The following is a 12,137-nucleotide window of genomic DNA, read 5'->3' on the forward strand; positions in this document are numbered from 1 at the left end:
AAAATAATGCAGTGCCGTATCGCAAAAAAAAAATGGCCTGGTCATTAAAGGGGTAAAACCTTCCTGGGCTGAAGAGGTTAAGGGAGAGGTTTTATCTGATATGTATTTCTATCCATCCAGTTCCTGAAATTACAAAGCACAATCTTGTCTGACTGGAGAGCTGATTTATTTTTTTTCCCCACTGCAGTTACTTAAGGCTCGTACACACTTGACAAAAATCGGACGAAATATCCTCCGATTTTTCTCTCTCATGCTCAGCGGTCATAACCGTTTTTAGTTGACAGTGCATAATGTTCACAAAATTTCTCGTCCGATTTTATTTATTTTTTTGGGACATTTGTTCCTTGACTTCCGGGTCATCAGCAACTTCAGATCATGCGTGGTCTTTAGTATCCGATTTTTCGCGGACGTACTGCATACACATTAAACGAAAATTGGTATTTGTCCCTCCGATTTTTTTTACCGTTGAAAATGTCGGCATCGGCTGCTGAAAGTTGTGTGCACACTAGCCAAAAATCGTACGATTTTACCTCGGACGGGAATTTTCGGGAGATTTTCTACTTGTGTGTACCCCACTTTACAGTTGTATGTATCTACCATTTTCCATATCCTTGTACATTGCGTTTTGTTAAACACCTTAAAGTTTTTTTTTTTTTATTTAATCACTTCTGAGCCGTTTTTCCCCCTTAATGACCAGGCAATTTTTTGAGATTTGCAATGCATCCCTTTAACTGACCATTGCGCGGTCATGCGACACTGTACCCAAATAAAATGGATGTTCTTTTTTTTCCCCCACAAATAGAGCTCGTTTTTGGTGGTATTTGACAACCTCCAATTTTTTTTTTGTTTAACGCTATAAACAAAAAAGCAGCGACAATTCCGAAAAAAAAATATATTTTTTTTACTTTCTGCTATATAACAATCCTAATAAAAAAAAATATGTAAAAAAATGTTTTCATCATGTTAGGACAATTTTTTTTTTTTTTTTTTCTGCCACATATTTTTGGTAAACAAAATTCCAATAAGTGTAAATTGATTGGTTTGCGCAAAAGTTATCGCGTCTACAAAGTAGGTCAAAGATTTATATCTTTATTTTTTTACTAGTAATGACGGTGATCAGCGATTTTTAGCGGGACTGCGACATTGCAGCAGACAGATCAGAAACCTGACATTTTTGACACTTTTTTGGGGGGGGGGAGCGTGGGGGGACGACCAGTGATATTACTACAGTAATAGGTGCTAAAAATATGCTCTGACTGTACTGTACTAATGACACTGGTAGGGAAGGGTTAACATCAGGGGCTATTGAAGTGTTAAATGTGTCCCTAGGGGGTGCTTTCTAACTGTGGGGGTAGATGGGCTTATGGAATAAACACAGGAACCTGTGTTCCTAAATAGGAGGAACACAGGATCCCTGTGTCCATTGCTGACAGAACAGAGGTCTGCTGTGTTTACAATGGCAGACTGCCGTTCTGTCTCCACGGGGAGCGATTGTGGGTGCCTGGTGGCAATCGAGGCCACCGGACTGACAGATCAGCTTGCCCTGTGGCAACTGGGCACGCGTGTGCCCCCACTCGCGGTCCCGCAAAGCGATGTACAGATATGTCGTTTTGCGGGAATGATCCGAGCTGCCGCAGTATATGTATGGCGGCTGGTCGGCAATTGGGTAACTATACTCCCCACTGACACTGCCAACTGTGGAAGGGAGTTCTACATTCTTACTGCTCTAACAGAAGCCCCTGTGCAGGTGTTTTTTTTTTTTTTTTATTCTTTTAATGGGTTTCATCACATACATAAAGTGAACAAAATCATCTCTGTATTTGACGGATGGGGTCGATAAACGTCTCAGTTTAATCTGAGACATAACAATGTAATTTGATAGCTATAATAACGAAAACATACTGTACATGTACCGTATAAGACATTCAGGATGAGGTATTGAAACTAGTCTTGTGTAGTGGTACCCAAGTTTTTTTTATAATTGTTTAGGGAAGAATAGGGGGTCAAAATAAAAAAAAAATGTATCCGGGGGATCCCCTGGAATCAAGGACTGAAAGGTCCTAGGGGGGTAGGAGGTGGGGAACATAGGAAGCAAAATTCCTATGCAGTTCACCATTGAACTGCTTCTTGTCCAACTTCATTATTTGGACACGTGTCCTCTTTAGAGACCTTAGATTAAATAGTCCCCCCCCCCCCCCCCCAGTGCTAGCCACCCCCAGATCCTTTTTCCATCCTGGACTCCCCCAGAGGTGGTTCTTCTAGTGTGTAATTTGCATGCATATTTTTATCTCCCAAGTCCATGGCTTCACATTTTTTAGTATTCATCTTTATCCGCAATATAGCTACCTGGTTAAAGCATTTGTTACCCCAACACTTCATATTCTGGATCAGGGATGAGCTTGGGCGTGTTCGAGTTTGTATACGCCCGATCCCTCCAGGAAGCCGACACTGCACTCCGCTAATCACAGGCAGTGAGACTTTTCCCAATCTGCAGCTGCACAGATTAGGAAATGTCTCACTGCCTGTGATTAGTGGAGTGCAGTGTCGGCTTCCTGGCGAGATCGGGCACGTACGAACTCGAACACGCCCCTGAGCTCATCTCTATTTCTGATATGTGGCTGTTGTACCTCTTGTATGAGAAAGTATCCTGTTCTTTGTATTGCTTCCTTCATGTGAAATTCCTGATGTTCCTGCCAGTCCCCTGCTTTCCTATTAAACACTGGCCACACTAAGCAGGAGAGCACATTGTGGTCAGTTCTTTAGCTATGCTGGGAACTCGGTGTACTCTCCTCTTATGATTAGACTTGTGCTGACACCCCCCTGAAGCACAGTGTGCTGCTGCTTCTCCTCCCCCCAGCTCTTACGCAGTTGAGAACAGAGGGAATGTTATTGCTTATATGTGTGTTTTCAAATATCTATACAAAAATGTTTTGACTTTCATTTCTATTTTAGCCCCGGTTCACACTTATGCGATGCGGGAAGGCTGCGAATTCGCAGCCTGTTCCCGCATCACAAACGCACCCCTGGCAGTTCACACTGCCATATGCGATACGCTGGGGGTGTCAATGTAATCTTAACGACACCCCCAGTTTGATCGCATATCGCAGTGCGATCTTGCAGTTCGCACAGGATCGGATCGCACAAGTGTGAACCGCTGTGCGATCCGATCCTGATGCGGCTGCAAAAAAGGGTCCTGTGCGTCTTTGGTGCGGTGTGAATTTAGCCATACAAAGTGTATGGCTAAACTCACACTGCACAGCCGATCGCATGTAATGAGGGAGCAGTGCGCTCCGACATTACATGCGATCACCGTTCAGTGTGAACCGGCACTGAAACTAAATGGGTTGTTTTAAAAGGTGATTATTTACAATCACTTTAAGTCGCATTTACACAGGTCTTGTTCCTCCCCCAGCCTGTAGCTGTACAATGAAAGCAGAAGCAGCAGACTGATGAATTAATTTGTCGCTCTGCTCTTTTCTTCTATCTGTATGTTCCTTGTTAGCACAGTAGCACTGCAGCTGACTGGCTCCCTGTGCTGCTTCATTCACACTTAATCTAAGCTCTGCTGTAAGGGGACTGCAAGAAGCTGATTCCAAGTTAAATTCAGATACTTTTACACTCCCTGCTTTTTAATGAAGGATTGATGAAAACTGAGCTGTTTTAATCGTTGATGTTTTCGTTAAAGCGTATAATTGTGCAGAGCCCCAGTATTACATTTTAAGGTAGTTCTCCCACCTATAAAGAACTGAACAAACTTATTGATTTGTTGAGTTGTACATACAAAACTTTCTTTTGGAAACAGATTAGGACGACAACTCTCCTTCTAGTACTGAAGCAAGCTGTTGCTTTTTAATAGCTAACAAGTTTTTCGTGCAGTTGACCTGAGTAGCAGGACATTCTAAGACTTGTGGTTCCTTTATTTCAAACCATATCTGGGCCTAATTGTTTACATGTCCTAGTTTGGTTTAGTCTCTGAAGCTTGAGTTGCCCATAGCAACCAATCAAATTTTCCTTTCACCCTCACTGCACTAGAAAAAGCAAAAGAAGGCGGCATTGTGGGCGATTCATCTGAGTGAGATTCCCATCTCAGTGATTGTTATTTTTGATCGAAGGTCATCTTGCTGCATGTCTCCCCAGCTGCAGAGAATGACCGTGTCTTGTGTGGGCTCAGTGTGTCTCTCTGTTTTTAATTTGGCAGCTGGGCCAGTAAAAATAGAACAATGAGAGATGAGAAAATATGGAAAACATGATTTTTGGATTCAGGCAAACCCCAGGAGCCGGGAGTGGAGGGCGGGGAGGCACAGTGGTGTCAGCAGGCTCCAGATGTGTGGAGAAGGAGAGGAGAGGCCTGTGATATGGACACTCCCGTATAACATGAGACAGCCAGTGTGTAAAAACTACTTTGGGTTTTGTTGTATTTTGATTTTGCCAACTTCTTTCTACACACATTTTTAGATTCTACATTCTACAGCTTGTAGTGTGGAACTCTGATCTTAAAGCTGGCCATACACTAGTAGAATTTCATTCTACATTTTTTTTTTTCTATTAGTGGGTTTAATTTGACTGTGTTCTCTTTCGTTCATTTGCGGACACAGCTCTTGATATTCATAACCATTGGGACGTCCCAAAGCAGTGTTAAACATGATGGTGGGAACAACAAAAACATTAGCCAACCAGGCAACAGGAGCTCAACCAAACAACTGGAACCCACCTGAAAAAAACACCACACACTCAGAGGATTAGGTCCTCTTAAACAGCAGCCTGCAAAACCTTACGGCCAAAAGAAGCATCCGCAGATGCCAACACATCCAGTTTATAAAACTTTGTAAAAGTGTGTACCGACGACCTGATAGTGAGGATGATTCCTCCAAGTCTGCGACCGTGCACGAAAAGGTGCTGGTGGAGGCACTGATTGTATCTGTGCACGAGACCCTGAAGGTGGAGGATGCAGCTGAAGCTGCGACAGAGGCGCAGGTGCCCTTTGGCACTCGCAAGCCATCCAAAGCTGCAAAAGTGTTTTCCTTTCCCTGCCTATTTGGATAGAATTAAAGAATGGGGATGACCAGAGCGTCCCCGTGGGGTCCCTAAGTGCTTTACCAGGAGTTACCCCTATGAGGAACCCCTTCTTAAGGAGTGGACCCTCCGGTTTCCAGATTGAACAAGGCAAAGATGATTCCGGTTGAAGAGGCCCCGAAAGGCGGAGGCTGTGGCCTGCACTATGTACACTCTGGCTGGTTCGGCAATGAGGCTGATATTCACCATTGCCCTAGTGTCGCAAACTCTGACCGAGTGGGCTAAGCTCCTACACCGTGGCCTTTGTCAGGCTGTTGGACCAGCTGGTCCAGGGGCTGCAGTTTATGTGATGCTTCTTTGGTTGCGGCTCCCCTGATGACTCTCCTCTCTGTTTTGGCAGTGGTCCTTCAGCGTGTCTTTTGGCTCAGATGCTGGTCTGCAGATCAGACTTCAAAAAAGATCTTGACTGATCTTCCTTTTTAAGGAGATCGCCTGTTTGGAGCTTCCCTGTATGACCTCATTAAAGGTCTCACAGGGGGAAGAGTACTTTTCTTCTGAAGGCTACTAAGGGCAAGGAACCTTGTCGTAGACGTGGGCCTTCCTTCTCAGCTCATAAGATTTTTTTCGTCACTCAGGGTCGACTGACAAGGGCTCGAAGCCTTATAGGGCCTCTTCAGGAGGATCCAAACGAACCTGGTCTGGCAAGCCAAGATTGGGCTTCTCCAGACCTGTGGACAAGGCTCATTCTGCATGAAGGTGCGCCCTCACCTGTATCGGGGGTTGGGGGACGTCATCGCTGGTTTCCTGACCCGTGGACTTCCTGGGTGCAAGAAAAGTTGGTCCACAAAGTCATTCAGTCAGGCTACAAGATTGAGTTTCGCTCTTGTCCCCGTCAAGGTTTTTTCCTTCCAAATTGCACCTGTCCCCAGACTGCTTACGGGGCCTGTTTGGGGCAGTACAAGACCTGTTCCTTTAAGGAGTTATTGTCCCAGTTCTGACCTCCCGAACGTTTTTTCAGGGTTTTTACTCAAACCTGTTCCCAGGAAGGAAGGCAAAGTGCATCCAATCCTAGACCTCAAGGTGCCAAACTGCTTTGTGCGGGTACAGAAGTTCAGAATGGAGTCCATTCGAACGGTAGTGGCATCCCTGCGTCAGGGGGATTTCCTCGCTTCTATTGATATCAAGGATGCCTACCTTTACATTCCAATATGTGTCAGTCACCAGTGTTTTCTCTGCTTTGCTGTGGGAGAGAAGTATTACCAGTTTGTGGCGTTACCCTTTGGTCTCGCATCTGCTCCTTGGGTTTTCACAAAAGTGTTAGCCCCAGTGCTAGCTGTACTGGGCTACTTGGACGATCTCCTTCTGCGAGCGGAGTTTTCCTCTGCTCTAGTGGAAAACCTGGAGATCACAATACGAACTCTGCGGGAGTTTGGCTGGATTCTGAATTTTCAGAAGTATGCTCTGGTTCCGTCCACAAAGCAGGACTATATGAGCCTGACTCTGGACTCAGCCAGAGTGTTCCTTCCTCTGGACAAACTCCAGACATTGCAGCCTGCAATTCATTTCCGTCTGTCCAACATATGGTCATCCCTCCGGAATTGCATGCAGGTGCTGGCCCGATGGTGTCTACCTTTTTTGAGGCAGTTCCGTTTGCACAGTTCCATACGAGGTCCCTGCAAAGGGAAATTCTGACCAAATGGGACAAGACTCCGCAGTCTCTGGACAATCAGAACTGGCTGAGTCAGCACGAAAAATCCTTCCTCCCCTTGTATTGGACAGTGGTTACCACCGATGCCAGCCTGTCTGGCTGGGGAGACGTCCTTGGCAAGCATTCTTCTCAGGGGATCTGAACACTGGAAGAGTCCAGACTCCCAATCAATGTCTTTGAACTCCGAGCGATCAGACTGTGTCTGGATCATTGGACTGGTCGTCTTCAGAGTTGTCCAGTGCGAATTCAATTGGACAATGCAACGGCCGTGGCTTTTGTCAATCGCCAACGGGGCACAAGAAGTCTCCTGGCAGCTCTGGAGGTAGCCGGAATTCTAAGGTGGGCAGATCAGCTCGTTGCAGCCCTCTCCACTGTACACATTCCTGGGGTGGAAAATTGGCAGGCGGATTACCTCAGTCAGCAGGCCTTGGCCCACGGAAAGTGGTCCCTTCATCCTGAGGTGTTTTATCAGCTGTGTCTCCAGTGGGGCACCCCGAGGAGGATCTGTTGGCTCAACAGAAAGGAGCAGAGGTTTGTGGCTCAGTCAATGGACCCTCTGGCGGATGCCACAGATGCGCTGGTGGCCCTGTGGGGTCAGGATCGTCTGATTTTGCGCCTTACTTCCTCTCAAGCTTCTGCCAGACTTCTACACAGGATCGAGGCAGAAGAGATTCCGGTTATCTTAGTAGCTCCAAACTGGCCTCATCGGGCTTGGTACACTGATCTGGTGCATGCTGGTCACGGACTTTCCTTGGCAGCTTCCTCTCAGGTAGGATCTGCTGTCCCAAGGACCGATCTTTCATCCTGATTTACAGTGACTGGCTTTGATGGCTTGGCTGTTGAACGCCAGGTGCTGAAGTATAGGGGTTTATCTGAGTCGGCGATTCCTACACTTTTGAAAGCTAGGAAATCTACCTCTAGGAGGATCTACCTTCATACATAGAAGACATACATTGCGTGGTGTAAATCTCCTGGGGTTCTTTCTCCTTCTCTGTGGCTTGGATCTTGACCTTCCTTCAACGGGGGTTGAACAGAACTTGGCCTTCAGTACCATCAAGGGCCACGTGTCGGCTTTGGCGGTCTTCTTCCAATCAGCTTTGGCCACACACTCCCTGGTGCATACCTTTCTTCAGGGTGTCTGACATTTGGTTCCTCGAGCACGGGCACCGTTGCCGCCATGGAATCTTAATTTGGTGCTTTCAGCTCTACAGAAGCCTAACTTTGAAAATATTTGGGAGATTCCCCTGCTTACGCTGTTCCAGAAGGTGGCCTTTTTAGTGGCTATCACCTCTACGGGTGCTTCAGAACTGGTTGGGTTATCCTGTCGTCACCTTACCTGGTGATTCACAGGGATAAGGTGGTTCTTCGCCCCTGTCCGTTGTTCCTTCCAAAGGTTGTCTGATTTTCATTTGAATGAAGACTGTGTTGCCTTCCCTGTGTCCCAGGCCTAAACATCCGAAGGAAGTCGACTTGCATGCCTTGGATGTGCCAGGGGCAATTAGGGTGTACCTGGCAGCTACGGAGTCTTTCCGGAAGTCAGACTCTTTGTGCTCACGGATGGACCTCAAAGGGTTGTCCGCTTCCCCTGCGACCATTTCCAGATGGATCAGACAGATGGTGGTTCAGGCCTGTTCGATCAAAGGTCAGGTTCCTCCTTTCCCTGTCAAGGTGCATTCTGCTAGGGCGGTTAGTGCCTCCTGGGCTTTCCGTCATCAGGCATCAGTGGCTCAGGTTTGTAAGGAGGCCACCTGGTCTTCAGTGCACACTTTTACAACGTTTTATAAAGTGGATGTGTTACCATCTGGGGATGCTCCTTTTAGCCACAAGGTTTTGCAGGCTGCTGTTTAGAAGGACCTGATCCTCTTTGAGGGTGTGTTTATTTTTCAGTTGGGCTCCAGTTGTTTGGTTGAGCTCCTGTTGCCTGGTTGGCTAAGGTTTGGCCTTGGGAATTTTTTTGTTCCCACCCCTCATGTTTAACACTGCTTCGGGATATCCCAATGGTTATGAATATCAGGAGCTATAACTCCACAGAGTGGCTTTTAGCAGAGAGAGGGATTATACCCCCTGGGACTGCCCATTGGTGTAGCCAGAATTCTTTTCTGCCTAGTGTCTTACTCCTGTAGGGGGCAGTCTAACCCAATGGTTATGAATATTAGGAGCTGTGTCAGTAAATGAACATCAGAGAAATGAATTTTACGGTAAGTCAAAAATCCAATTTTTTTTCCAAGAAAAGTCCTGCTGACCTCCCCTTTAAAATGCAAATTGATTGACTGTTAGACACACTATGGCTTTCCTATTTTGGACAAAGTGACCGTGTCTCCTGATTGCTCATTTCTCCCCTTCCCAGCAAGATATACTTACCCATCTGTGCTGCCATGCTGCTTCTCTATATTCCTCCAGTGGAGAGGGGCTTTCAGGTATGGGGCAGCATGTGGCAGTGCTTGGTTCTGAGTGTCCCAATCACCAGGGCTGAAGATTATGGGTGGGAAGGGGTGCCATCTACCTCGGTAAGCTACAACACTATTCAACATCAGAGCTTACCCAGAGTGGCCTCCTGCAGCAGGAGGCAGTGTGGGATTGTGAATGGAGAATTCTATTTTGCTGGGGGTTGAGCTACAAGAATACATGGACACTCTGCCCTGAGTGGATAAGGTGAGAATGGGGTTGATTTACTAAAGGTGAATAGTCTGTGCACTGCAAGTGCAGTTGCTCTAGATCTGAGGGGGGCATGCAAGGGGGGACAGGATTTTTGCTTACACATGATTGGATGATAGAAATTTAGCAGATCTTCCCCTCAGATCTAGAGCTGTTGCATTTGCAGTGCACTTCTAGTGCATTGTATATTTGCCTTTAGTAAATCAACCTCCCTGTCTTTTTACACTGACCGATTAGCTATAATGATTGTAGAGGTTGTCCTGGAACAAGGCGGAGATCTGGAAAGTTCGGTTTTAAAAGTCAGAAATCGGACCTTTACAGTGACCTACTGGAGCTTTCACTGATGGCAATATGGATATTTTGAGACGTTTTGCCTTATTGGATAGTGTAAGAAAAAAAATCAGAAATCCTTATCTGCTTAACTGTTTTTGGTCAGTGGTTTAATATATTAAAGGCAGTGTGTTGGCATCATGGGCAGCTATTTTTTTTTTTTTTTCCCCCTTAAGCATCACTGAGAATATGACAGGGGAACTGAAACTTCTGCTGCAAGAAGTGTGAAGCGCTATGGTGTGCAAAGCTGGGTTGCTAAACGTTTGTGAGGATCTGTGTCATCTTGAATTAATGAGAGATTTGAATGATGAGTGAAATGTTCAACTCTACACATTCAAATTAGTTACATTGCCCATATATGGTAGTGGCATCTGTTATGTCTTATGGACAATATTTTAGATTGCTGACTACTATTGTACTAAGATAAACCTCTTTTTGCCCTGAAATTAAATCATGCATTTCTTTTGTAACTTTTCTAACTTTACCAGCCACGAAGATGGCACTGTCCGGTTCTGGGATGCTTCTGGTGTCGCCTTGCGGCCTCTTTACAAACTGCCGACAGCCGGTATCTTTCAAACAGACTGTGACCACAATGAAAGCCTGAATCAAAGCTGTGAAGATGATTGGCCACCTTTCCGCAAGGTATGCAGTTTGCCAAAGTATAATTTTTGTTTTTTGTGGGGTTTATTTTGGTAGTGAGAGCCTAATGATATTTTTAATCTATGGGGTATTTGTCACCCTTAAATCAACTGTGTCATTTCGAAGAAATGTTTTACACTTGTCTGTCCTGATGCATTCCCATGCTGCTTAACTTTGCCATCATGCCACATTTTGCCCAAAATAACAAGCATGTCTATACTTTCCTGCTCTGTGCAATGATTTTGAACAGAGCAGTTCTGATCTTCCTCTAGGCTTCCCCGCCAGCATTCCAGGCTCCTCCTCTTCATCGGATGCTCTCGTGGAAAGCCAGGTTTTTCCTGGTGCACCCGTGCAGGCACGCACCCGAGTCCCGCTGCTGCGTCCAACACAGACAGCGAGACTCTGCCCCACCACCTGCTTCCGTTTTACTAGATTTGATTGACAGCAGTGGGAGCCAATGGCTCCTGCTGCTATTAATCTGTCCAATGAGAAGAGACCACGGCTGGATCTGCTGTGCTCATGCACATCGAATGGGCTCGGGTAAGAAAAAGAAACGGAGGGGGGGGGGGCAGCTTGGCTGCAGCACAGAATGTTTTTTACCTTCATGCATTAGGGTGAAAAACCTTGAGGCTTTACAATCACTTTAAAGTGGTTGTAAACCTCAGACATGAAATATGAACAAAGCCTATCCCGCTATAGTGTGTACCTGTCTCAACCCGGAGTATGAAGTGTCATTTCTGTCTGCTACCCTGTTCCTATATCAGTATCAATCACTTTTAACAAGTTTTTCTGACACCAAGAGAAAAAAATGACAGGGGATGGAGCTCCAGCTGATTGACAGCCTCAGCTCTGTTCCTGCGTGCTGTGTGAAGGAGGGGGGGGTCCCTTCCCCGTAATCAGCTTGCGGAGCTCTCCTTACTTCAGCTCCCCATCCCCTGCTTTCTGACAGATCGGACAAAGTTTATTAATTCTGGCCTTTGAAGGGATGTAGAGAAGAGTACAGATAAACATGAAACAAATTCTCCTACATAAGTTGTACCTCTGTGTATCCTCTAAGCATAGTCCCTTCACTTGGGTATTTGGAATGGTTTACACGCACTTTAACGTCTCCTGTAGTGCTGTAGGGGCTGAAGCATTGAACAGCGGAGCTCAGTGGAGTAGAGGAGAAGATTTTCCAGCAAAACTTATTGCCTCAAGATGGTGAAGTTTGGCAGCAGAACAGAGTATTTAATGGCTTTTTTTGCATGGAATCTTAAAGTTGCAAAAGTCCTTTTTTTTAAAGGCGGGTTCTTTTTTTATAACCTTGATCTTTTGGGTTCCCTAACCTCTTGTGCCACTTTCACTAAATGCATTTTTTCTATGGTAGCGGAAATTTGACCCCCATCAACACGTGAAGTAAGCAATCCCTCCGCCCATCGGCTGTTAAATTCCAGAGCCTGTAGTGCATTGATATTCTGGCATTTGATGGTTTAAAATGAGGGGGTAAAATTTGGGCAGGGGTCAAGGCTGCATGTACAGCCTAAGATTAGGACGTAAGGGGGCTTTTTAGGGACACATGGGATGGATTTGAGGGCAGGCACTTGCAACTGCCACAGTGACCTCTGTACTATTACCTTTTTAGGTATTACTTTTTGAGCAAGGTCAGTTCTTTTAAGCCTAATGGCAATAAAAGTACCACATATACTCGGGTATAAGCCGACTCGAATATAAGCCGAGGCACCTAATTTTACCACAAAAACCCGGAAAAACGTATTGGCTCGAGTATAAGCCTAGGGTGGGAAATGCAGCAGCT

The 12,137-nt window shown here is 45.8% G+C and overlaps 1 protein-coding gene across 2 annotated transcripts in view; it reads left to right on the plus strand.

The window, feature by feature from the left end:
* The window catches only part of LLGL1 (LLGL scribble cell polarity complex component 1), a 155,639-nt gene that overhangs the window by 117,864 nt on the left and 25,638 nt on the right, over positions 1 to 12,137 (plus strand). For both annotated transcript variants that reach the window (XM_082261825.1, XM_082261826.1), the window contains exon 12: positions 10,195 to 10,348. In XM_082261825.1, coding sequence (XP_082117951.1) covers positions 10,195 to 10,348 — 154 coding nt within the window. The remainder of the gene's footprint in view (positions 1 to 10,194; positions 10,349 to 12,137) is intronic.

The sequence above is a fragment of the Pelophylax lessonae genome (assembly GCF_965119305.1).
Source record: "Pelophylax lessonae genome assembly, chromosome: 6".
Taxonomy (NCBI): Eukaryota; Metazoa; Chordata; class Amphibia; order Anura; family Ranidae; genus Pelophylax; species Pelophylax lessonae.